The sequence below is a fragment of the Bubalus bubalis genome, chromosome 24 (assembly GCF_019923935.1).
Source record: "Bubalus bubalis isolate 160015118507 breed Murrah chromosome 24, NDDB_SH_1, whole genome shotgun sequence".
NCBI classification, from domain to species: Eukaryota; Metazoa; Chordata; class Mammalia; order Artiodactyla; family Bovidae; genus Bubalus; species Bubalus bubalis.
Window position 1 is genome coordinate 461,905 of NC_059180.1, and position 24,263 is coordinate 486,167.

General features: G+C 58.9%; 3 protein-coding genes across 30 annotated transcripts in view; 2 read left to right on the top strand and 1 right to left on the bottom strand.

Annotated features, from left to right (window-relative positions):
- SUN1 (Sad1 and UNC84 domain containing 1) overlaps positions 1 to 6,521 on the top strand; it is a 45,444-nt gene extending 38,923 nt beyond the window's left edge. For all 12 annotated transcript variants that reach the window (XM_044936086.2, XM_044936083.2, XM_044936084.2 and 9 more), the window contains 4 exons: positions 1,298 to 1,413; positions 2,506 to 2,673; positions 4,331 to 4,423; positions 4,778 to 6,521. In XM_044936086.2, the coding sequence (XP_044792021.1) occupies positions 1,298 to 1,413; positions 2,506 to 2,673; positions 4,331 to 4,423; positions 4,778 to 4,891 (491 nt within the window). In that variant the 3' untranslated portion in view covers positions 4,892 to 6,521. The remainder of the gene's footprint in view (positions 1 to 1,297; positions 1,414 to 2,505; positions 2,674 to 4,330; positions 4,424 to 4,777) is intronic.
- Positions 6,522 to 6,878: 357 nt separating this feature from the next.
- GET4 (guided entry of tail-anchored proteins factor 4) lies at positions 6,879 to 20,292 on the top strand. Its single transcript, XM_025275104.2, has 9 exons — positions 6,879 to 7,285; positions 10,833 to 10,911; positions 11,120 to 11,201; positions 11,529 to 11,678; positions 13,200 to 13,338; positions 14,507 to 14,647; positions 14,820 to 14,895; positions 15,321 to 15,393; positions 19,669 to 20,292. The coding sequence occupies exons 1-9, from the start codon at positions 6,894 to 6,896 to the stop codon at positions 19,752 to 19,754; spliced, it is 1,218 nt and encodes a 405-aa protein (XP_025130889.2). The 5' UTR covers positions 6,879 to 6,893; the 3' UTR covers positions 19,755 to 20,292.
- ADAP1 (ArfGAP with dual PH domains 1) overlaps positions 20,194 to 24,263 on the bottom strand; it is a 35,003-nt gene continuing 30,933 nt past the window's right edge. For 9 of the 17 annotated variants that reach the window (XM_044936101.2, XM_025275100.3, XM_025275095.3 and 6 more), the window contains exons 7-11: positions 23,051 to 23,134; positions 22,729 to 22,791; positions 22,340 to 22,411; positions 21,933 to 22,202; positions 20,194 to 21,852 (exon numbers count right to left, since the gene is read on the bottom strand). In XM_044936101.2, coding sequence (XP_044792036.1) covers positions 21,733 to 21,852; positions 21,933 to 22,202; positions 22,340 to 22,411; positions 22,729 to 22,791; positions 23,051 to 23,134 — 609 coding nt within the window. In that variant the 3' untranslated portion in view covers positions 20,194 to 21,732. The remainder of the gene's footprint in view (positions 21,853 to 21,932; positions 22,203 to 22,339; positions 22,412 to 22,728; positions 22,792 to 23,050; positions 23,135 to 24,263) is intronic. The other 8 variants (XM_025275102.3, XM_044936096.2, XM_025275101.3 and 5 more) reach the window with 7 other exon arrangements.

Sequence of the window (24,263 nt, forward strand, 5' to 3'; positions counted from 1 at the left end):
TCGGTATGCCACTGATTCAGAATTCTCATCATCCCGAGAAGGCTGAACTGAACGTTCTGTTACTGAACAAAGCATTTATTGGCTCTTCCTAAGTGAAAAAACTGAGTCACTGTATTTAAGGAGACACTTTTTTAGACAGAGAATAAGATATTTTAAAAAGAATTCAGAAGTTTGGACCGGCTGATCAGCTAGATCAAAATCACGTTATTTTCTTGTTTAAAATTCTTTCCCATGCACGCTTCTCCCATTAGGTGAGGAGCCCCAAGAGGGGCCGGGGCTATGTCTGCTGGTGTCCCCAGCATGGTCGTGTGCATCCAGCGGAGGCGCCGCTGGCTCCTAGCGGACAGACTGCTCGGGACTGCTTGGATTTATTAATCACGCACTTGTTTTCTTTTTAGTTTATTTTAGTTGATGTTTCTTCCCACACCAACGTGTTTTGACCTGCTTTGGCACCAACATCCTATCCCATCTCCTATTGAGAGGCAAATTGGACTTTTTTTTTTTTAACACTTTTATTATAATTATTGAGATATAATTCATGTAACAGACCTCACCATTTTCAAGTGTACAGCTGGGTGGCTTTTAGTATACTTACCATGCTATAACAGTTACCATTATCTACTTCCAGAACATTTTTGTTTATTTCCAAATAGAAATCCTGTCCTGTTAGCAGACACATCACATTACCCCAGCAATAAGTAGGCCATCTGAAAACTCCCCTGTCAGGTAACGCTGATGCCTGGTTAGATTCATTATTCTTTATTTTAAAATGAGAACAAAAATTCACTCAGAGTCACCACCCCCATGGTGGCAGGCCAGGAGCCCAGTGTCTTTTTGGCATTAGGACTGTGTGTCCTAAAACATTTCTGAACTGTTGACTCTGAATTTGGAAAAAGTAAAATTAAGAATGGAGGGGCTTCCCTGGTGGTCCAGTAGTTAACAATTCACCTTGCAGTGCAGGGGACACAGTTCGATCCCTGGTCTGGGACGATCCCACGTGCTGCAGAGCAGCTAAGCCTGAGCACTGCAGCTACTAAGCCTGTGCTCTGGAGCCTGCACGCCACAGCTAGAGGGCCAAGCACAGCCGTGAATGAACCTCCCCAGTGCTGCAACTAGACCCCATCAGTCAAGTAAATATTATAAAAGTAAGATTGGAGCTGCTTTTCATGTAAGATTATTTACAGGACTAGAAACGTGAGAATTTTTAGAACATTACAAACAGACCCCTAAGGTGGGAGTGATGCTGCTTCCGAAACAGTAGGATGAGGCGCTGAGTCGCATCTGTGCTCTGCCGCAGGGGGGAGCGTCTTGAGTACCCGCTGCTCCGAGACGTACGAGACCAAGACCGCGCTCATCAGCCTGTTCGGCGTGCCGCTCTGGTACTTCTCCCAGTCGCCCCGCGTGGCCATCCAGGTGAGCAGGCGTCCGGGCCGCACGTGCGTGTCCTGGCCTTGAGCAGGTGTGGTGCCACTGTGACCGTCTGGGGGTGTGCGCGTTCTGCTTCCACAGAGTTGCAGGCCGGAGCGTGCAAGTCCCGAGTCCACAGTCCAGGGTGTGCCTCATGCAGCGGCCCCAGACCCAGGAGCAGAGTCCCACACCTCACGGTCCCCATCATCCCCGCTCACTCAGAGGCGATTCCTGATGCCTCTGCTGGCTCTGCTTGTTTCTGGGCTTGCCGCAGGCGAGGCTGCCCGTGCCGTCCTGTGCTGGGCTTTACAGTCTCTCGGGGGTGTCCCCTATGGCTCAGAGCCAGGCCTGTCTGAGAGGACACAGCCTGGCTTGCCCCTGGGGAGCCTGGCCTCTCTGCAGGCGGAAAGGACCCTGCCGGGGACCCGGAGCCCCAGGCGCAGGGTGGTCGGCTGGTGCGCTTGGAGAGGCGGAGATGCACACGGGGTGCTGGGGTGGGTGGGAGGTGGTCCCGGGTGAGGGCTGCAGGGTCCTCCACCGCAGTACAAGCCCTCTCTCGCGGGGAGTGCTCCACCTCTGTTGTCTGGGGCTGTGTCCACACACAGGGCGTGAACGTGGGCTCCCCGTTCAGCCAGAGTGTGGCTGCGTGCGCGCTCTGCGAATGCCAGGGGCTGCATCCTGCTGCTCTGGGCTCGGCATGCGGGGCGTGCACCCCCAGCACAGAGCGGGTTTTGTCTGGTGGGGGTTATGATCTGTCTGCGAGGTGAGAGGTGGTGACAGGTGTCGCTTGAATTGTGCTTTTCTTGTTGCTCTGGGAACAGGGTCTCCCTGCATCCGAGGCGCTCGCAGCGCCGTGTGCCGCCCGTTCCCACGGGCTCACCTGACCGGGCGCTCACCTCGCGCTGCACACGTGGCCCTTCGGGGTGAAGTCACAGATGCCTTTCCTCACTTCCTATTTCTAATCTTACTCATGACCACTTCTTACCAGCAAACATTGCGTGGTTTGTTTTTTCAGTATTAGCCCGTGTTCTCTCACCGCTCCTGTTTCAAGTGGCAGGAGCTTGTTCAGCATTAAGCGTGAGTGTTGCCTCTCCGCAGCCTGACATCTACCCAGGGAACTGCTGGGCGTTCAGAGGCTCCCAGGGGTACCTGGTGGTGAGGCTGTCAATGACGATTCGCCCGACCGCCTTCACCCTGGAGCACATACCAAAGACCCTATCACCCACGGGCAGCATCACCAGCGCCCCCAAGGACTTTGCGGTTTACGTGAGTGCACCCAAACCCAGAGACCCCGTCTCAGCCGTCTGGGAATCTCCCAGACATGAGCCCCGAGAAGGCTGTGACGCGAGTACACTACCAGCGTCGGCCCTTGGTCCTCCCCTCTGCCCGCTGACCTCTGAGTATCCAGTAAACATGGAGGGAGACGTTCCCAGACTTTTCCAGGGAGGGAGGCTGCGGGAGGACTCACCTCTCATTGCTCAGCTGTGCAGTGTGTTCTGACTGCGGTGAGGACACGGCGAGGGTGCTGGGGAAAGGACACCCGGGTCCCCGCGCCCTGGACGCCACCGTGAACACTGGCGCTTCCCCTGAGCACCACAGCTGAGGGCGCTCCCCGCCGTCCAGCGGGAGGCTCTGCCTCCACTGCCGGGCCCAGGCCCCAGTTGGGAACTAAGATCCCACAAGCTGTGTAGCTTGGCAAAAAAAAATGCACAGTTTGAGGCAACACCATTCATAAAATTGCACTTCCTGCCCTAAAAAAGCGCGTCGACCCCAAGAATGTGTCCATGGGCGAGCGCCAGTGTGCCGTTTTAGAGCATCTGACGCCTGGGTACGCTGGAGCATCGCCTCCTGCCCCTGCACACTGGGCCGCTTCCCCCGAGTGCCCGTCCACGTGCCCGCCTCCCCACAGTTGTCTTCCTTCTTCAGTGACTCCCCAGGAGGACACTAGGGCAGCGGGGTGTTTCGGGGGCACGAGGGGCCTTCGACTCACCGCACCGCACGTGCTGTCAGCGTGAGGATCCCTCGTCTCGGCTCCCTTTCTAAGTCTTTTTTTTAAATCTGCACTAACCCTGTGGTTCTTATTTTAATCTTCATGACTGTATTGCACATGCATGTTTCCTTTTTTGTAGAGTCTAGTTTTGTCTTGATTCATTTATCTTTGGGTATCTTGGTTTCCTTATGAATATTTTAGCTTTTTAATATGAAAACATTGATCCTGAGTCGTTCTGTTACAGATACACTTCCTACTGTCCAGTCTTAATTCCATATTTAGTCACACCTGCTCATCACCTGTAATTTCTTCCATGGCATTTTTACACCTAGAAAGTCCTTTTTTCTTTTATGAACCAGACATCTAATAGTCACTTGTTTCCTACTGGTTACTTTTTTATTGTGGTAAAATACACAGAACGTAAACTTAGCATCGTCACCATCTCTGAGTGTGCAGTTCAGGGGTATCAGGCACATTCATCCCATGGAAAGCCATCACCACCACCCTCTCCAGAGCTCCCTCATCTTCCCAAACGGACACGGTCTCCACAGACACCGGCTCCCGCCCCTCAGCCCTGGCACCCACCGTCCTCTTCCTGGCAGTGAGTCGACCTCACTCTGCTGGCCTTCTCTCCTTTCCCATGCTCATCAGGTGCCCTGGGGTCCACTTTGGAGTATGGAGGGCAACAGTGGGCCACGTGGGTGTTGCCCTCTCCCAGCCTGAGTTTTCCTGATCTTTGTAACGGGAAAGTACTGCCTGCTTCACAGGCTTTGTGGTCTGTGAGAAGCCCATAACAAAATGCCCAGCACACAGCAGGACTTCCTGGGAGGGCCTTCTCCCTGCTTTAATGGAAGCGTCATCCCCAGCCCCCACCCCACCCCATTACCACATTGTCTTTTCCCTTTATTTAGTGACTAGATGGTTCTGTTTCAGGGGTTAGAAAACGAGTATCAGGAAGAAGGGCAGCTCCTGGGACGGTTCACCTACGATCAGGAAGGGGAATCACTCCAGATGTTCGTGGCCCCGGTAAGACCTTGTGTGTCCTGCACATTCCGGGGTCCCTTGCCACAGTCCCAGCCTCGGGACCCACAGGTACTTACAGAACTGCCCACAGGGCGTGAGGGCCGGCCTCTGACAAAGTGGACCCGAGCTTCCTAGCTTCTCTGTTCCTGAGTGAGCCTTTTTAGTATGTAACTTGTTCTGCATAAATGTGTCATACGTGATGACCTGAACTTTGTGTCCTGTAATGATGTATTTCATGTTAAAAGCTTTAATCTCCAACTTGGCTACTTAATCTCAAGTCTCATAGCTGGGGAAGTGGTAGGGCTTGGGCATATTAATATGAAATGTGTGATTTTTTTCTTCTCCTCTCAATTACAGAAAAAACCGGAAAGAGCTTTCCAAATAGTGGAACTTCGGATTTTTTCTAACTGGGGCCATCCTGAATACACATGTCTTTACCGGTTCAGAGTTCATGGAGAGCCTATTGAGTAAAGAGATGACTCACTATGCTTGTACATTTTGTATATACTGGACAGCCTGGAACACTGGAATCCTTCATGGACTCAGGCAGAGTACAGCATTAACTCACCCCTGAAATACACACGCCGACCGCCGGCAGGACACGGGTGGAGTGATGCGTGCTGCCCAGCCACTCCCAGCTCGCTGCTCCGTCCCCGGGAGACACTGCACGCTGGCTCTCGGGCTCAGAGACCTGCCAGCTGCAGGTGGCCTCTGGAGATTCATCTGAATGTATGGTTCACACAGACACTTATTTTTTGGGGGGGGGGGGGGGGGGGCTTTGATTTTGAACATAAAACTATTTGCTTGACATCAGGAACAAAGCAAAGGAAGTTAAAAAGTTTGGCGTGTTCTTGAAGCCTTGACAGCAGCCTTCACCAGCCCCTTGAAAGGGCCTTTGGGAGCAGATATGTGTTCAACCCAGCACACGTCTTTCAGGGAAGAACGGTGTCACCAAAGCTGAGAGCTGAACTCCCTTCCTTTAGGGTGAGCGGCTCCTCTGTTGGCATAAGTGGTTCTTTAATATCACCAGATGCAGAAGTAATGAAAATGGGGTTTCCTGCTTAGCATGCTCCCACCACTGAGAAGGATTTTCCATCATCCATTCAGGAACCCTGGAGAGTTTCCCTTTGTTGCAGGTTTGAAGTGTGTCTGATTCGAGAGGGGATGGTCTGGATCTATACAAACATGTAAATAGAGTTCTCAGGTCTCCACTGGGCTCATCCCATCGGATTCTCCCTGCAGTTTCACTTCACACTATGAATAGGAACCAAGAAATCCAATCTTTTGGGTATTTTCAGGTTTTGTCTTGAATTTTGCTGAAAAGCGAACACTAACATGCTCTGTCTTTCAGAGGCTTATGTTTTTATTCCACTTACGGTTATTAAAGGAGATTGTCCCATGTGGCAAATTCATGAAACCAGGACATTTGGCGATGTCTCCTTACAGCAGCACTTTGTATGGCTGGATTTGCCTTTTGTTACGACTTGGCCATTCTCTTTGTTTTGGTTATAATTAATATTTAATATTTAGACTATTTTACTGAGCAGACTTTATAAATGAGGTATCTGCAAGGCACTTAAAGTTACAGATGTTTTACCTTAAAAATTATTTAAGTTTTATTGGGTTAAGACAGTTTTTTGGTGTACCATAAATGTATTTTCAGAAAAAGAAAATGATGGTGCTGACTGGTTTTCTGAAGAGTTTTATGTATATTGCACAACAGTCCTCAAATATACAAAACTACTTAAACTAGCATTTTTTTCACTCTTGTTAGAATTGAAATTGATGCCTATGCAGTTAAGTTGGATAAAATGTATACACGTTTCATATATTACAGGATAAATATATAGATCAAAATTTCCTATATAAAGCTAAATTTGGGAGACGGGGTGGAAATATTTTGAATATTTATTTTTAAAGATGCGAGACAGGACTTTGTGCAATGTATTTTTGTAAATGCTTTTCAACATACTTGTCTTTGGTAGAGCTTCTTTGCTGCCACCAAATTGGTAAGACGCTACCGAAATGTTTAAATAAAGAGTTTTAATTTTTAAAAGTGCATGTGACATTTCAAATGAATAATAAACAGTATGTTTCTTTACTCTACCTGCTTCGTCTCTGCCCGGGGCGATGAGGGAGACACAGCGCGTTGAGCGACCCCTCCTCCGACCCTTTCGGGCCGGGGTCTTCGGGCAGCGAGCCTCGCGGCGCGCGCGCGCCCCCGCCGTGCGCGTCCCCCTGGCGGCCGTGCGCGTCCTCGCCGCGCGCGCCCTAGGCGCAGACGTGTCTCCGCGTTTCCCACGGACCACCCGCGAGCAGTCAGCGGCGGGGCCGAGCGCTGTCCCCGGACTCCGAGCCGCCGGCACCCCGGCGAAGGGCTGGGAGCACGGTCTTCCCCGGAAAGCCTCAGTGTCGCGGCGGCCGCAGTCACTGCGGGGCGCGCCCTCCCGGCGCACTCGCGGACGGACGGCGCATGCGGCGCCTCGGCCGCCGCCATTGTGGCCCCGCCCCGCCCCGCGGCGTCGCCCGCGGCCCCCCGTCGTCCTCGCGCCCCGCCCCGCGATCACGTGCCCGCCCGCGCCCCGCCTCCCCGGCAGCGCGCGGCTCCTCGCGGGCCACCGTAGAGGGCATCCGGAGGCCGCCGGGACGGAAGCCGAGAGGCGCTGCCGACCGCGCCTGCGACAGCGTCAGCCCTGCGCGGAGCGCCGGCCCGATGGCGGCGGCGGCGATGGCCGAGCAGGAGAGCGCCCGGAACGGCGCCCGCAACCGCGGCGGCGTCCAGCGCGTGGAAGGCAAGCTGCGGGCCAGCGTCGAGAAGGGCGACTACTACGAGGCGCACCAGATGTACCGGACCCTCTTCTTCAGGTAGTCGCTGCGCCGCGGCCTCCGCCTTCCAGGGCTTTCCGCCCGGCCGCGGAGCCCGGCGCCCCGCCCCCGGCCGCCCCCCATTGGCCGCGCCGCGCCGCCCCGCGCAGCCATTGGCTCGCGACGCTGCCCGTCGCCTGCGCGGTGGGAGCGGGCGGCGGCGAGGCGGCCGGGGGCGGGCCGCAGCCTGGGAGCGACGCCGCGGCCCCTCACCCACCCCCGGGGCCCCAGGCCGGGCCCGGGCCCGCGGATTCCAGAGCCCGGCACAGAGCCCCGCCCGAGACTGGACCCCCCCCGACCCGTGCTCCGACCCAAAGCCCCGGCCGAGACCCCAGACCCAACCCGAAACCGCGACCGAGAATGCAGACGGCCCGGGTTCCGGACCCTGGCCCGGCCGCTCTCCCCCTCCCCCGCCCTGAGCGCCGTTGAGCTTGAAACCCTCGCTCCGAGTCCCACGATTCTGCTGCCCCCGGGTCCGGCCGCGAGGCTGTAAACACATTTCTCCTCTGGCTGTGTCGCCCTTGCTCACCTTGGTACTAAGCCGGCTGTTTTCATAAAGCCGGTTGTGCCTGTGCGGCTCGCTGGCCACGTGCGGCAGTTGAGCTTCTGGGCTGAGTCCCTCAGGATGGGCTGTGAGTGTAAAAACTCGGCCTTCAAAGACAGCGCAGAGAAAAGGTCAGGTAACTTCAGGAACTGCTGATCGCACGGTGGAGCGCCGCTCGGATGTATTGGATTGAAGACGATGGCGGTTTTAGTGCGGCCTCGGGAGCTGTGCGGGCGCTGCCTGGCTCGGTTTTGTTCTGGACTGCAGCGCATCTCACCGTTTCTGCTGTCACTGCGGCTGCTGCTGTGATTTCTTAGTTGTTCCTGCGTGTGTCAGGCGTTCCTGCATATTACACAAATGCAATTAGCCTTCAGGTTTCTTGCCAGAAAACATTTGGGCCATTTGTTAGCATTTAAAGATAATTTTAGAGGATTTAATCTGTTCTGCGGAATGTTTGTTGTGTTTTTTTTTCCTCTAAACTGTCGCAGGACGGCAAATATTTTGCTGTGATGTTTATGGGCAGTCAGGTCTGCCTTACAGCATTTAGGCCTAGATACAAATTTTTTCTTTTAACAGCAAGTTGAATCAGTGTCTTGGAAACTCTGGTAGTACTTTTTGTTTTGGTTGTAGGTTGGTTGGGACGCAGTGCGAGTGTGCCTGCCTCAGGTCGTGTTTGGGCTCGGGGCCCAGAGGACCAGGTAGGAGGGAGTTAATTGTCCTTCAGGGGATGAGCCAAAGGTGTAAGCAGGTTTAAAGTCTGTAACGCGGGGCCTGCCCGGAGCTCAGCCAATCAGATCTGTAGGATGGGAGCTTTGTAGCCTTGAGACTCCCTGGTGCTCGCTGCTCTCAGGGATTTGTATATAAATATTTGCCCCAGTGATTAATCAGCAAAACGGGATCGTCCCAAAAATAAACACAGTGTTCCTTGTTTTGAGCCAGTTCTCCAGTCACTGCTGTACCAGGAACGTGATTGTTGATTAGCTTTGAAGAGGCCTCCCTGTGCCCAGAGTTTGCTTTGTGGTGACCACCAGCCCTGCCTTGACTCGGATTCACATTTCCCCTCTGCTCAGTGACCTGTAACCCAGGACAACTTGCTGAACCTCTTCTCCAAGTCTTGGCTTCCTCTTTGGTCTTTGAGGGCTCCTACACGTGTTCAGGACTCCTGAGAAATGAATGGTCAGCTGTGGACCCAAGCAGGGTGGCGTTGGTGGGCATCCTGAGGGCCCAGCTGAGGTGGCCTGCGGGGCGCCATCCACGCTCAGACCTGCAGTTGCAGCCCTGGCTTAGAGCTCTGCGTGGCTGGCAGCTTCCAGAGAAGTCAGTTTCACTCTTCTAATGTCTTTATAAGTGCTTTTAAGCATTTACATACATGTACAATTTGATGGGTTTTGATATATGTATTCACCCAAGAAATTATCACCAAAGTACTGAAAATACCCTTCATGCCCCAAAGCTTTCTCTTCTGCCTTTATAATGAATTTTTCACCCCTTGCCCCCAGGCATCCACTGATTTCTGTTATAAAACATGGGTTTGCATTCTCTGGAATTTTATGTAACTAGCATTATATAGTATGTCCTCTTTTTATCTGACTTTTCACATTTCTTTAGCATGATCATTTGAAGATTCACCCCTACACGTGTCACTAGTTAATTACTGTTGGGCGGTATTTCGTTGTATGGGTGGGCCACGTCGTATCCATTCACCTGTTGGATAAATTCACCAATCTGTGCTATTTTAATTCACTTACACTGTGTCCCCCAGCAGCTTGAGGAGAGGAAGAGGAATTGGGTTGGATTTACAGGGTGTGTGCTGCATGAGGAGGGCAGGAGCTGCTGGTTCCAAGGAAGGTCAAGCTCTGTCCCAGGTGCCATGGGCACTCCTTTGTCTCTTCAGCCTTCTCTCTGCCGGGACAGGAGGGGGTCAGACGCGTCCCTCTGCGGCGTCCAGAAAGCACGTCAGGCTTTGGGGCACCTGTCACTGCTGTGGGGTTTCCAGCAGCAGGCGGCTCCAGACCCAAGGGGCTGGCTGTTCTCCCGCGGGCAGGGCTGCCCAGGACTGTGTGGCTGTGGTCACTGGAAACCAGAGCTGCCTGTCTGCCTCTTGGGCCTCCCGTCCCTCCCTGGCTTTTTAGGTGCTTATCTCTAGCTGTGCTTCAGGGGGAGGATCCGGAGCCTGTCGTGTCCCTGAAGCAGAGCCCGCTGTGTGACCGTCTGTGCCATGGCCATGCAAGGGCCTGTTTTTCCAGAAGCCCTGTGTCGTGTCCATGCCCGGCCCACACCCGCAGGTGCCCTGGGTGCTTCTCCGGCTGTGGGTTTCTCCTCCTGGTCTCACCCTGTGCGCTGAGGCTGAGGCTGCTGCTCCCGAGCCGGGTGCATAAAAGCCCTTTTCCATGGTTGGTCCCGGCCTGAGCCGGAGGGCAGCCGGGCTCCCGTGTCTCCTCTCCTGCGTGCCTGCTGGCCGCACACCTCTCACATCTCTGACTCGGCTTGTGTGGGCTGGGACGCAGGTCTGACCGGCTGGGCGGGTTTCGTGCCTGTTTGTCCCTGAGAGGAACATGTGGCCAGTGGACCTGGTGTCCTGTGCTTGGCTCAGGCCTCGGGTGGGTCACCCTGCCACCCTGGATTTCTGTCTCGCTTGTTGTGGAGGAAGCATCCTTTCTATTCTGTGTGCACCTCGTTGCCCATCAGGTTCCTGTCCGTCTGCAGTTGGGAAGCCAGCTTTTCCCAACTCCTGTCCCCAGGGAGATGCGTTCCCGGTGGAAAGCACTCAGGGTGGAGGGGACGGTTCTCCCTGCCTTTTGCCACGGTCAGACGTGTGCTTGCAGCTGGAAGTGGCCCCCAGCCCCTCTCTGGTCCCTCTGCTGAGCCCCCTGCCCTGCTCCAGGGAGGCGCTGCTGTGGTCGGAGACGGTGCCCGCACGCTGTCACCAGACGGGGGTTGGGGGTGGCCGAGCTTAGCGGGCCTGTGTGGTGGGACCTGACGGCCCCGCCCTCTCTCCCGCAGGTACATGGCCCAGAGCAAGCACGCTGAGGCCCGCGAACTCATGTGCTCCGGAGCCCTGCTGTTCTTCAGCCACGGCCAGGTGAGCCGTCAGCACGGAGAGTCCAGGGAGAGGTCTGGTGGGCGGCCCTAGCATGCCCGTGTCCCGCCTCGGTGCTCGGAACTCTTTCTTAGGTGCGGTCGGTCACTGGTTTTTAACTGGCATCCAGAGCCACCGGCCAGCCTCCCCGCCTTCTGAAAACTGGCAGGAGCCTCTCCTCCCACTGACCAGCCTCCCTAACGTTTCACAGCAAAACAGCGCCGCTGACCTGTCCATGCTCGTCCTGGAGTCGCTGGAGAAGGCAGAGGTCGAGGTGGCCGACGAGCTGCTGGGTGAGGCGGCGCGAGCCCTATCGCGCAGGCGCGCACGCACTCACATCTGCACGCACGCGTTCACGTGCTCATAAACTCACGCCTGCACGGACCCCGCGGAGGGCGCAGGGTATCCGCCGCCCGTTTCCCGCCCGCCAGCGCTGCTCGCGGGCCCCGCTGGGGAGGTGCCTGGTGAGGCCGGGCGGGCGGCCCCAGGGCCCCACCACCGTGCCTGCGCTGCTTCGCTTTTGCACCCGGAAGTGGCGGGTTTCACTTCTTGGAGACGCCCGGTACAGAGCCGAAGCGGCGCGCGTGCCTCCGGGTCAGGCCTTGTGCTGTCGTTTGCAGAAAGTCTGGCCAAGCTGTTCAGCCTGATGGACCCCAACTCCCCGGAGCGAGTGGCGTTCGTGTCCCGAGCCCTCAAGTGGTCCAGCGGCGGGTCAGGGAAGCTGGGCCACCCCCGGCTCCACCAGCTGCTGGCCCTCACCCTGTGGAAAGGTAGGTAGGTGTGCTTGGGTGGCGGCCGCGAGGCCGCGGGCGCTGAGCTCTGCATCCGCTGGCTCATCCGCACCCACCGCTCTCTTCTAAACGGGCGACTGCGGGCGGGGCGTCGCCGACCGTGAGCACGGCTGCCGTCCTCGGGGCCGGGTGGACGCGTGGCGGCCGCGGGCAGGGGCCGTCGCACCGCACCGACGGGCGGCCTTGTCCGCCCCCGCCTGTGGCGGTTCAGAAGACTTCGGCTAGAGGCCACTTTGATCTGGACACGCGGGCCGGGCTGTGCCCGCAGGTTGGCTGGGCCCGCAGGCCCCTCTGCGCTGCCTCGTCCGCCTGCGTGTCCGGCCTGCCCGAGCCTGCGGAGCCCGGTTTGTGCGGCCGGCGCCCGTGCAGAGGCCTTGCTGAGGTTAGGAGCTGTGTAGCTCTGGTACGCGTATATTAAAGATTTGAAGTTGAAGATCTGGGCATTTTAAGGGTCTTAGGCACAGACAGTGGGTGAGGTTGGCAGGACTCTGCGTACATGGGAGGCTATGCTGAGGGGTGTTTGCAGTCCCCTCCTCTGCGATGGGCAGCCTCCGGGGGGGTGTGTGGCAGGACCGACGTCCTGTGCAAGGGCAGTAGGAGCCCTGGCCCCCCAAGGTCTTGTGCAGCTGCCTGCCCGGGGCTGGACGGCCCTGGAGACTTGCCAGGTTTCTCCTCTCACCTGGAGGCTGTGAAACCTCTTGGGGTTGGGGGGAGAGGAGACTGAGGAGACCCCGGAACTAGCTCTGTGTTGGAGGTGGCCAGGAGCTGGCTGTGACCTGGGGCTGGGCTGGGCTGGGGAATTGCTGGAAGGTGGAGAAGGCTTAACCCGAAGCCGTGGAGCCTCCCCTGGAGGAGAGGGGCCCAGTGTGGCGTGTGAGCAGGACCTAGGGTCCGTGCCCTGTAGCTGGGTCTCGGCCTCTGTGCCGCTGACCCTGGGCGTCCCGCCAGCTCTGTAGCTGCTGGGTGGTCTGGGGTTGGGGTTGGGTGCCATCAGCACCCCTGGCTGTGACGGTAGACAGGAGCGTCAGACATCCCAGAGTCGGGTAGGAGCTGAGTGGCTCTGGGTGGGAGCCGTTGGCTGGAAGGTGGGTTGGGGGAATGAGGGGCCTGTGTATCAGGGGACCCCTTCACAGCTCCAGTCCTCTACTGAAACTGGGCAGGTTGGGACTGGGGTTACCCACCCAGAGGGTAGTAGCCAGTGTAGAGGCAGAGGCTCAAAAGAGCCGAGCAGCAGAGGACGGCTGGTCCCCAAAGAGCCCGCGTCCGGTCCTGCGTCCTCGTCAGGATGGCAGGTGTGGGCAGAGGGCCCCTGCGCTCCATCCCGCGTGCTCCACTCCCGGGGGCCTCGGGTTCTGCCTCCCTGACTCGCTCCCAGCTGTCCCCGCGGCGCGGGGGACAGTCTGGCCTCCGCTGGGTCCACCGCCCAGGTGGAGTGTGCTGGCAGGCCGGGGCGCTGTGCGCACAGCACGCTCACGGCCGCCCCCCGCGCCCTGTCCGCAGAACAGAACTACTGCGAGTCGCGGTACCACTTCCTGCACTCGAGCGACGGCGAGGGCTGCGCCAACATGCTGGTGGAGTACTCCACGGCCCGCGGCTTCCGCAGCGAGGTGGACATGTTCGTGGCCCAGGCCGTCCTCCAGTAGGTACCCGCCTGCCATCCCCTCCTCGTGTGTGGTCTCCCGGGGTCCCAGGCCGGCCTCTGGCCGAACCTCACGCAAGGACAGGTCTGAAGTCACTTGGCATCCCACACACAGCTCACATCCCCAAGCGTGACTTTGCCGCTGACCTCCAGGGACTCCAGACCTGCCCTTTCTTAGGTCAACATGTGATGTTTCTCTTGGCTGTAGAAGCACTTTTTATGCTTTAAGTTGTTTTTTTTTTGCCATCGATTTTGTTTTCCCATTTATCCATCACGTCTGGTTGGGAGGGAGTTACTCTTTTGGTGGGACACACATATTTACTGAATTTTCAGCTCCACTCTGGGATGTGAAGTGTCTGTATGACACGGGTTTTGTTCAAAGGCAGCTTGTCTTCCCAGATGTTTCGTGTGTCCAGACACAGTGATGCGGTGTCACCTGCCAGCTTCCCTCCCAGCTCTGTGTCTCTGCTCTTTTGCCCCAGTTGAGTCTTCTCTTTTGTGTTTTCTGGACAATTTATTTTAAGAACATTGTGGTATAGCAGATTTGCTGGAGGTGTGAGCACCGTGGGGAGCTCACGTGAGGTGACTGGAGCCCGGCCTCTCCCCCCAGCAGATACACCACTGTTGAGAATGAGACTAACCTTCCCAGAGAGGACTTAGATGTGGCGGCCAGGCCTCGGGCCAGGCTGTGTCTCGTGAGTTGGGGGACAGGGAGCTTCGGAGCCCCACCAGCACCACTTGATGCTGAGTCTGTGACTCCGAGAACAGAACTTGTTCACCATCCAGAGCAACCTGGCCCCAGCTTTGCGCGTGGTGCCGATGTCCCCTCCGGCCTCCTCCCTTCCCTGCCCATCTGGCTGTGTCGCGGGCCCACGCTGCGCTGAAATCTGGCCGCAGACACGTCCTCCACAGGGAGGAGACCACGCTGGGCGGCATCCAGCCCGTGTGCTCACCGGCAGGGCAGGCAGGCGCTCGGGCTCAGGGAGCTGCTGCCCGCCTCTGCTGACCTTGGCTAGGTGCCCTCTGGAGTCAGTCTGCACGCTGTCAACCCCAGCTCCCTGCACTGGGCCTGGCAGGCACCTTAGGTGGGCGGGGCGGGGGCGTGCGCCCCCATCTCCTCCTCCTGCGGTTGGGTGCACCCACTGACTGCGATGTTTCTTATTTCCAGGTTTCTCTGTTTAAAAAACAAAAGCAGCGCCTCAGTGGTGTTCACGACGTACACACAGAAGCACCCGTCCATTGAGAGCGGGCCTCCTTTCGTGCAGCCCCTGCTCAACTTCATCTGGTTTCTGCTGCTGGCCGTAGATGGGTGAGTGTGTGCATTGAGGTGTGTGCGTAGAGGCGTGTGGTTGTATGAAGGCACTGGAGGTGTGCGAGGCACGTGTGTGGAGGCGTGTGGGAGTGTATGTGGAGGTGTGTGGTTTCTCTCTCGATGCCCGTGGTCCCGCGCGGCCTCACTGTGCTGGCTCCTCCCGTTCCAGGGGGAAGCTCACAGTGTTCACCGTGCTGTGTGAGCAGTACCAGCCGTCCCTGCGCCGGGACCCCATGTACAACGAGGTGCGGGCCGGGGAGGGGGGTGGGGAGAAGGGGGGAGGAGGCGAAGCTGGGGGGGCAGGGGAGAAGGGGGAGAAGTGGGGGGGGGCGGGGGAGAAGCTGGGGGGCGGTGGGAGGAGGGGGGAGAAGCTGGGGGGTGGTGGGAGGAGGGGGTAGAATCGGGGGGGGCGGGGGGAGGAGGGGGGAGAAATGGGAGAAGCTGGGGGGCGGGGGAGAAGCTGGGGGGTGGTGGGAGGAGGGGGGAGAAAGGGGGAGAACCTGGGGGGCGGGGGGAGGAGGGGGGAGAAGCTGGGGGGTGGTGGGAGGAGGGGGGAGAAGGGGGTAGAATCGGGGGGGGTGGGGGGAGGAGGGGGGAGAAATGGGAGAAGCTGGGGGGCTGGGGGAGAAGCTTCCGGGCGCAGCACCAGCTCAGTGCCCGCCCCCTGCAGTACCTCGACAGGATAGGACAGCTCTTCTTTGGCGTGCCGCCCAAGCAGACGTCATCCTACGGAGGCTTGCTAGGTGAGGGGGCTCGTGGGTGGGGGGCCCGTGGGTGCGGCTCAGAGCACAGGGCGCGTCCGGGGCCGGCAGGAGGGCTGCTGGCCCATCTCCCCCCGCCCCCGCCCGGTGGCCCCCGCTCTCCACCTCCCGAGCAGAGCTGTAGGGCCTGTTGCCCCGATGAATGCTCTCCCCTGGGCTCCTGTCTGTAGGCCGCAGAGTCAAAGCCGGGTGTGTCTTGCGGTAAAGCACACGTTACGTGCCGTTGCCCACCGCAGCCGTGCCGTGGGGGCCGTGAGGCTGCGGTGGGCGGCTGGTCCTGGCCACCGTCCCACGCCGAGACTCTGGCCCCGGCCCGAGCCCCACCCGTCCTGCCGGGCCCTGTGGGCCTGACGCCGCCCGGGGCCTCCCTCGCGCAGTCACGGGGTGTCCTGTGCCGGCTGGGCAGGTGCCGTGACCCGCTTCCTCTCTAGGGTGATGTGTGTCCCGTCACGCGTGGACCGCGTCTCGCTTATCTGTCCACTCGTCAGTAGGTGCGTGGGTTCTTCCGCTTGGCCCGCTGTGAATGTGGGCGTGCAAGTCATCTCTGTGAGGTCTTGCTTTCGGTGCTCCTGGGACCCCAGAAGCAGAGTTGCCGGGCCGGTGTGATGCTGAGCGCACACCCTCCTCCCACGGCGGCTGCTCCCCCCGCACGGCCGCCGGCGGGGCTGCGGGGCCGGGACCTGCGCGTCCGCGTGCCCCAGCAGCTGCGGCTGTTTGCTGGCAGCGGCGTCCTGCGCGTGGGCGCCGGGCCTGCGCTGCCGGGCGGCTGTGTCTCCTCAGTGACTGAGCGCCTCGTGGTTCTTCCGCGTGCTTGTCGGCCGTTTGAGAAGGTCTGTTCATGTCGTTTCCCTGGCTTTGAGTACTAATTCCTTACCAGATACGTGATTTGCAGCTATCTTCTCCCATTCTGTGGGTTGGCTTTTTTTTTAAGACCTTTTTTTTTTTAAAGCAGTTTTACATCCAAGCAGGATTAAGAGGGAGGTAGGAAGGTTTCACACAAGTGCCCCCGCCACCCCCGGCGCAGCCTCCCCGCCTCCAGCGGGCACACCTGTCAGGGCGCGCCTGCTTGACGGGGCCTCAGCGCCAGGGCAGGGCGCGTCAGGGTCGCTGGTGTCTGTTCTGTGAGTTGGGACAAGCGTGCGGCGGCGTGGACACACCGTTGCTGTCGTGCTGCCCTGAAAATCCTCTGCCCCCTGTTCTTGCCTCCCCTGCCTCGCCGCCATTTTACTCCCTGGAGCGTCTTTTTTAAATGCTTAATCGGAGGATGACTGCTCCACAGTGTGGTGTTGGTTTCCGCCACGCGTGGGCGTGAACCCCTGGAATGGCGTTTGATGCAGATGTTAAATCTCCATCCTGTCTGTCTGCGTCTCTTTGTTGCTTGTGCCTTTGGTGTCGTCTCCAAGTTCAGTGTCACAAAGTTTTTGCCCTGTGGTGTAAGAATTCTGTTAGCTGAGGCCTCCGTGTGGGTCCTTGATCCAATTTGAGGGGTCTTTTATTTGGTGGTCTGTGTATGTAACCATCCGACTTTGTTTGGTGTGTGGATTTCCAGTTTTCCCAACACCACATGTTGGAAGGACTGTCCTTTCCCCATCAAGTGGGCATATACCGCTTGTCAAAAACCTTTTACCACATACTTGAGGGTTCCTTTCTGGGTTCTCTGTTCCACTGGTTGAGGCGTGTCTTTATGTTCGGACCACACTGATTTGTTTAGTTACTAAATCGTGTCTGCTTCTCTGCGCACCAGTAGACTGTTTCTTACCCGCCAGGCTCCTCTGTCCGTGGGATTCTCCAGGCAGGCACACTGGGGTGGGTTGCCATTTCCTTCTCCAGGGGATCTTCCTGACCCAGGGATCGAGCCTGCGTCTCCTGCATTGGCAGGCAGGTTCTTGACCACCAGCACCACCTGGGAAGCCCAACCGTGATGACTGTAGCTTTATAGTAAGTTTTTAAATGAAAAAGTGCGAGGCTTTAGTTTTGTTCGAGATTGTTCTGGGTATTTGAGTCCCTTGAAAGTAGATTGTTTTGGCTATTCGAGTCCATGTGAAATTTAGGATGGGTTTTTATTTCCACAAAAAAATATTTTGGGGATTTGAGATTTCATTCAGTCTGTTGCCAGCTTTAGGTAGTATTGACATTTTAACAATATTGAGTCTTTTTGTCTAGGAACATGGGACGTGTCTTCACTTATGTGTGTTTCAGAAACGTATCACACTTCATTGTGAAATCTTGCACCTCCTTGGTTCAGCTAGTTAACTGTTTTATTCCTTTTGATGCTATTGAAAATAGAAGTGTTTCTGTTTATTTTATACTCTTTGGAAATTTTTACATGTAAAACATACCACTTGCAGACAGATAATTTTACTTCTTTTCAATTTGTAATTCCTTTTATTTTCTTGCCTAATTGCTCTGGCTAGAACTTCAAGTGCAGCTGACCCTTGGACAGTGTGGGGAGGTTGGGGTGCTGATTCCCTGAGCAGTCGAAAGCTGGTGTGTAGTTTAGAGCTGCCCACTCTTCGTGGGTTCAGCCCCTGCAGATCAGGTAGGGCTTTAGTGTGAGCACACGCTGCAGGCCGTGCAGTGCGGCCGTGTTCAGGCGCAGCGCGCCGTGTGGGAGCCGTGTGGGAGCCGTGGCGGGAGCCGTGGCGGGAGCCGTGTGGGAGCCGTGGCGGGAGCCGTGGCGGGAGCGGTCCTTGGGTTTCAGGGCAGGAGCTCCAAGTGTCACCGCTGTGGTGTTTGCTGTGGGTTCATACATGGCTTTTACCACGTCGCGGTGTGAGACGGTTTCCTTTCTTAGTGTTTTTAGGAGTGCTGACTTTGTGAAGCGCTTTCTCTGTGTCAGCTGATGATCCGTCTGTCGTGCTGTGTCCGGCTGACTGACTGTCGCATGTTGAGCCACCCTTGCGTCCCAGGAGCAGACCCCACTTGGGCGTGCTGCCTGCGTCTCAGCACGCTGCTGGGCTTGGTTTGCTGGCGCTTTGTGGGTTTGCGTCGCTGCTGTGAAGGGCGTCGGTCCTTCCTCGTGGCTCTGTGGCTCTGGCACTTGACGGGCGGCGCCCTCGTCCAGCACTGTCGCCATTGAAGCCCTGAGGTTCTGGGATTTCTCCGCTGGAGCCTGGAGCGTGCTGGGAGTGTGTGTCTTTGGCACTGGCGGGTGCAGGCCCGGACGCTGCGTCTCAGGGCCAGGCCTCTCCCTGTCTTGCCCCGCCATCCTGCTGCCTCTGTCTCGACTCCCGAGTTCTGGTTGACCTGCCCTCCAGCAGGGCAGGGGCCAGCAGAGTCCTGCACTCAGACCTGGGTTTTGACATCACTAACGCTTTAGGTTTACTTTTGAGTAGATAAAGCGTGCTTACAGAGTCCAGATGTGCTGGGCCCCACCACTGTCCCCGGGGGACATGCAGGCCAGGCAGCCTGTCTTAGCTTCCTTGGGGGGAACTTCACAGACAGGCAGTCACTTACTTCTCCATGAGCCCACAGCCCCTGTCCTTTGCTCTGGAGCTGCCGTGGGCCTCAGGGCCGAGGCCCGGGAGACCTTGGCACATCCCCTGCCCGATAGGCCATTGCAGGCCAGCCTGCCCCATGGGGCTCTGCAGGGAGGCTGGGGTGAGCGTCCTCAAACGGTGCTGCCGCGGGGAAAGCTCTCCGGTCTCCCAGATCATTTGAGAAGCTGTTTCCCCTTAGATACAGATTGGACTTGACCTGTAGGTGGAGTCTGTGTGGCGTGTCAGTGGCGGGGTGGGGGCCGCTCCCCTTTCCCGGGGTCTCACCATGGCCACTTATCGCGGAGGCCACGTCCAGCCCTCCCTCGCCTCGGGCCTCGTCTGCAGCCCTGCTTTTCCCGCAGAACCTGTCCCGGGTCCCAGAGTGCCGCCGTGGGGCGGGCTCACCCCAGGGGCACCACACGCCCTTTCTTGTTCCCTTGTGTGGGTTGGGTTCGGGCACTTGATAAACTTCGTTCTTGTATCAACGGAGGAGTGGTTCTTTGGATAAAAATTAGGTAAAAAGAAGTGTCTGGCCCAACAAGGCCACAGGTGACAGCGGCTAGCCGTTGCCTGTGGCTTTAGAGCCTTCACATCTTTGCTCCTGCGGCACTGGAGAGGTAGCCTGAGTGAACCCGCTGCTGGGTCCCCGGTGCCTCCAGGCCTGTGCTGGTGGCCGTGCGGGGCCCGCAGGCCCCCGGGCGGGCGGGAGGAGGGCGCGGGGCGGGGCGGGGCCGCGGGGCGGGGCGGGGCCAGGGCTGACGGTGCGCGCCCCTTCCAGGGAACCTCCTGAGCAGCCTCATGGGCTCCTCGGAGCAGGAGGGCGAGGACAGCCAGGACGACAGCAGCCCCATCGAGCTCGACTGACGCCCGCGGAGCCGCAGACTCGGGGCCGGGGCGCGCGGGGGCCCGGGCCAGGCCGTGTACCTTGATGACCCCAATAAAGCGCAGGCCCTGCGGCGCCTCCTCCCGGCCCTCGTGTCTGGTTTGCTTTGGGAGGGCTCGGCGGGGCGGGGGGCCCAGCCACCGTGTCCTGGGGACAGCGGGGCGGCCGAGCGCCCGGCCACCAGAGTGGCTCTCGTCAGGAGGCTGCGGGACCCCCAGCTTCGTGGGGCGGCGTTACCATCGGCCGGTGATGGAGGCCGTGACCTGACGGCTCGGGTTTATGCAGGTGAGCGGCCCGGGACGAGCAGGCCTGTGCCTCACCGACGCTGCACCAGATGCCCGGGACGGTTACAAAAGGGGAAACACTTTATTTTTTCACAATTATAATAAGAGTTGTAGATTAATACCCGGTGATCATGCATGGGAAGGAACGCAGTACACAATTTTATTTACTGTAAAAATGGAATTTAAAGGAAGGTTTGTGTTCATTGTTGAGTTTAAATAAATCCTTTATACTGGGCTCAGCAGCAGTGGTCCTTTCTGAGGGAGCTCCTGGGGCCGGGTGTGGGCGGGGAGAAGCGGCCTGGATGCCCCGTGAGGCCCGCGGGCGCTGGGACCAGTGTTTTTCCAGCTCTGTCTGGAGTGTGTCCTTGGTGGGTGGCACCAAGTGGCCAGTGTTGGTAGAGTGTCATGGTTTTAGGTATAAACAGTGTTGTACTTAAATCTGCGGACAGGTGAGCGGCCGGTGGGGCTGGGTGCCCTGAGCCCTGGTCTCATCCGAGCAAGATATGCTGTGATGCTTGCGTGCGGGCTGCGTGCCTCTGACTCCGCACCGCCACGTGGGTTCTGCCTTTTCTGAGAAATTCTCCCTGCTGGCTGGTCATGCAGCTGTTCTTTTCTAGAGCTTTCTGGCAGAGCATGTGGGTGTACACACATACAGACACAGGTGTGCAGAGCCCTCCTGCCTGCTCTGAAGTTGAGGACCTGGGCGCCCCGGGACCTGGACTGGAGGAGCCGCCAGGGGTCTGGGGAGACAGAGCTCTGGCCCTGGGTGACCTCACAGCGGTCCTCACCTCGCCCAGCCATCTTGGTGACCCCTGACCTGGCAAGCCCTGGCAGTGGCCCCGGTGAAGGGGGCTTGTGCTGCCTGCTGGACCCTGCAGCCCCTGCCCAGGGCCCAGGTTTGTGACGAGTCTGCACTGTGGGTGCTCGCGCAGGTGCGAGGGCGGACAGGCTCACAGGAGGGCGCCTGTCCCCGTCCCTGGCTGTGGGCCCACAGGCCAGGCCTAGGCCCGCTGCCCTCCTCTCGGTCCCAGCAGCTGGTCCAGGTCCCCTGGGAGCATGTCATGGCCACACAGGACAGCACCCAGATGACCTGCCGGTGACCCCCACACACGTCCTGCTCCACCACGGCCCTGCCCCCCCCCACCCCGGGCACACAGGGAGGCTTGGGGCGGTTACCACTGTCCGGCAGCATGCTGGGCTGCAGATGTGAGCTCGGCCCAGGCTCCATCCTCTGAGGGGTCAGAGACAGGGCAGGCAGAGACGGGGGGTCACGGTCAGCGCGGAGTCCTGAGCCGGCGTGGCAGGCGCCCAGGGGCAGCCAGGCCTGAGGCCTGAGGCCCTGGGGCTCCTGCTATGGGGGCCCAACCCCCCAGACCCACTCATCCGTGTGGGTCAGCTCACTGAGCATGGGGTCCACGTCTGCCGCTCTGGCCCCCAGGCCCCCAGGACAGACATGGCGGGTTTCAATAAATACGTGTTGGGAGGGGGCATGCAGGCCGGCTCTGTCCCCACAGCCCAGCTACCTGGGGGGGGATTCCCGCTCAGGTGGGCAGTGGCAGCTGGGGGCTGGTCCTCAGAGGAATGGGGGTCTGGCGGGCAGAGGTCAGTGGGGGGAGCTGTGGGCGTCCCATGGGGGGTGGGCCAGCCCACGAAGGGGTTCCAGAGACACAGGTGCTCATGGCTGAAGCTCAGGCCCCGTTAGCCGCGGCCTCCTGCAGCCACGTCTGGGCAGTCCAGAGTCCTCGGGCCTCCGGGACCTTCTCGTGCTAGGGCTTGTGCTTGAAGTGGGCTTCCACTGCAAAAGGACAGGGCCCCGCAGGGTCACGGCCACGTGGGGCCGCCAGGCTTCCCCCTCGGCCGGCCCACCCGCCTCACCTGCGTACTCTTGGGGCAGCATGGGCCTGTCCACCACCTTCCGGAGCGCCTCCATCCACGCCCGCTGCTCCGACTCCGTCTCGCAGGCCAGCAGAAACCGGCGCTCTGGCGTGACAACGGTGATCCCGTGTGGCCAGTGGTGGCCCTGGGTGGACGGCGGGAGCCCGGCCAGCACCGTGTAGCCGCTCTCTCTGCTGCCGATGAAGACTTCCCCGCGGGCGAAGGCGTCCTGGGGGGCACCGGGGTGCTGCACGGGGCGGCTGCTCCTGCCTGAGTCACTCAGCTGCATGCAGCCCCCAGCCCGACCCGCCCCCCAGCTCACCCAGCAGACCACCTGCGCCCACCTGACTTGCGGTGATGGGAGGGCACACCCACACCTCAGGGGCCTGGGGCGCGTCCGGCCTTACCAGCGGGTCCTTGAAGTACATGAGCCTGCGGTCGTCCATGGTAAACCAGCGCTTGCGGAAGCCTTCTGTCTGCTGGGGGGTGAGGGCACAGGTCGGCCCGAGGCCGCGCCTCCCCAGGTGCGCCACCTGGTCCCGGAGTCTGGGCCCCGTGCCTGCCCGCCCCACCCCGCAGCGGGGCCCCCGGGTACACAGGAGCATCAGGCAGGGCTTGCAGCTGACCAGACCGGACCCAAAGCCCCAGGAGCATGGTCAGTGGAGCCCACACGCACAAAACACACGGGCGGGTTGCCGGCACTGTTTACCCCCGACCCTGTCCCGCCCAGCCCCGGGTGACGAGGATGGGGCCTCGCTGTGACACCCAGGCGTCCAGGGCGCTGGGTCAGACCCACCTTGGGCCCCGTCTTCTCCATGTAGCCCTCCTGAAGGTAGTTCCTGGACAGCTTCGGCACCAGCTAGGGCAGAACCATGCGGTGTGGGCCTGGGGGCCTCCCTGCCTGCCCACTCGCCCCGCCCTGCCCCTGCCCTCCTCCCCGCCCCCTCCACAGTGACGCTGAGACCCCCCGGAACAAAACCCCGTGGTCTCCAGGGACTTGAGGCCACTTGGTGGCCGGGGTCTCTAGGGGCCGCGTGGCCCTCAGTCAGCCCCCAGCCGCCCGTCCCGGCCCAGGGCACACGTCCCCCCCGGGGTCACAGGGAGCAGCAGCCACTCACGTCGGCGTCGCTGGCCCCCGGGAAGGCCACCTGCAGGTAGTGGAAGCGGGCGGCGCGCAGTGCGTTGAACCAGTCCACCATCTCCTGGGGGCAGAGGCGGGGTGAGGGCCACGCCGCGGGGCCGCCACGCCCCCCAGTCGCGCCCGCTTGCGGCCCGAGGGCCAGCGTGGCTGCCCGTGGACGGCCACCGGAGCAGGCCTGGGCGGTGGGCTGCGGCCGGGCTGCCCCTCAGCCCCGCTGCTCCGGGCCTTTCCTCAGACGCGGCTGTTTTTATGACCGGACATTGGCCCAAGCAGGCGCGTCTGTTGATAGACCCACGCACAGCCCGCTGTTACCAGCTGCACCAGTGTTCTTAGGTCAGTCTCCCAGGCACTTGAGGTAAAAGAAACAGTGGGACCTAATCAAACTCCCAAGGAAAGGAAACTGAACAAAATGAAGAGACAGCCTGCAGGTGGGGAGGAAATACCTCCAAACAATGCAACCGATGAGGGCTTAGTTTCCCAAAATCTACAGACAGCTCATATAACTCAGTGACAGAACAACAGCCCAGTCAAAAAACGGGCAGAAGACCTAAATAGACATTTCTCTAAAGAAAACATACAGGTGGCCAACAAGCACATGGAAAGATGTTCAGCATCACCAGCGATCAGAGAAACGCAAATCAAAACTTTAGTGGGGCCTGCCTCGAACAATCAGGACGGCCGACGCTGACAGGTAACATGCTGGAGAGGCTGTGGGTGGGACTGGACACGTGGACAACAGTGTGGAAGGTCCTCAAAAAACTCAGAACGACCACATGATCTGCGAGCCTACTCCTGGGAGCAGTAGAGAAAACTAACTCAAACAGACTTGTTTGAAGACACACAGGCAGCCTGTGTCCACGCACAGATGAATGGGTGAAGATTTGTACACACACAAGTGTTAGCCGTTTTAGAACGAAATGAATGCCATCTGCAGCAATATGGCTGCACCCAGAGAGTAACTAAGGAAAAGACAAACACCATTTGAAATCACTTAACACGTGGAATCTAAAATATGACAGAAATGAGCTTTCATGAAACTGAAAGAGCCTCGCAGAGAACAGACCCGTGGTTGCTGAGGAGGGGGTGGGAAGGGTGAGCTGGCAGACGAGCCTGCAGGAAGGTAAGGGCAGGTGTGTGCAGCTCAGGGAGCCTGTTCCGCACCCAGTGACAGCCCGTAGCGGACGGGAACG

Coding starts and splice junctions, on each gene's coding strand:
- GET4 (XM_025275104.2), top strand. CDS start 6,894: ATGCGGCGCCTCGGCCGCCGCCATTGTGGCCCCGCCCCGCCCCGCGGC. Junction 14,648..14,819: donor CTGCTGCTGGCCGTAGATGG/GTGAGTGTGTGC, acceptor CTCCCGTTCCAG/GGGGAAGCTCACAGTGTTCA. Junction 15,394..19,668: donor ATCCTACGGAGGCTTGCTAG/GTGAGGGGGCTC, acceptor CGCCCCTTCCAG/GGAACCTCCTGAGCAGCCTC.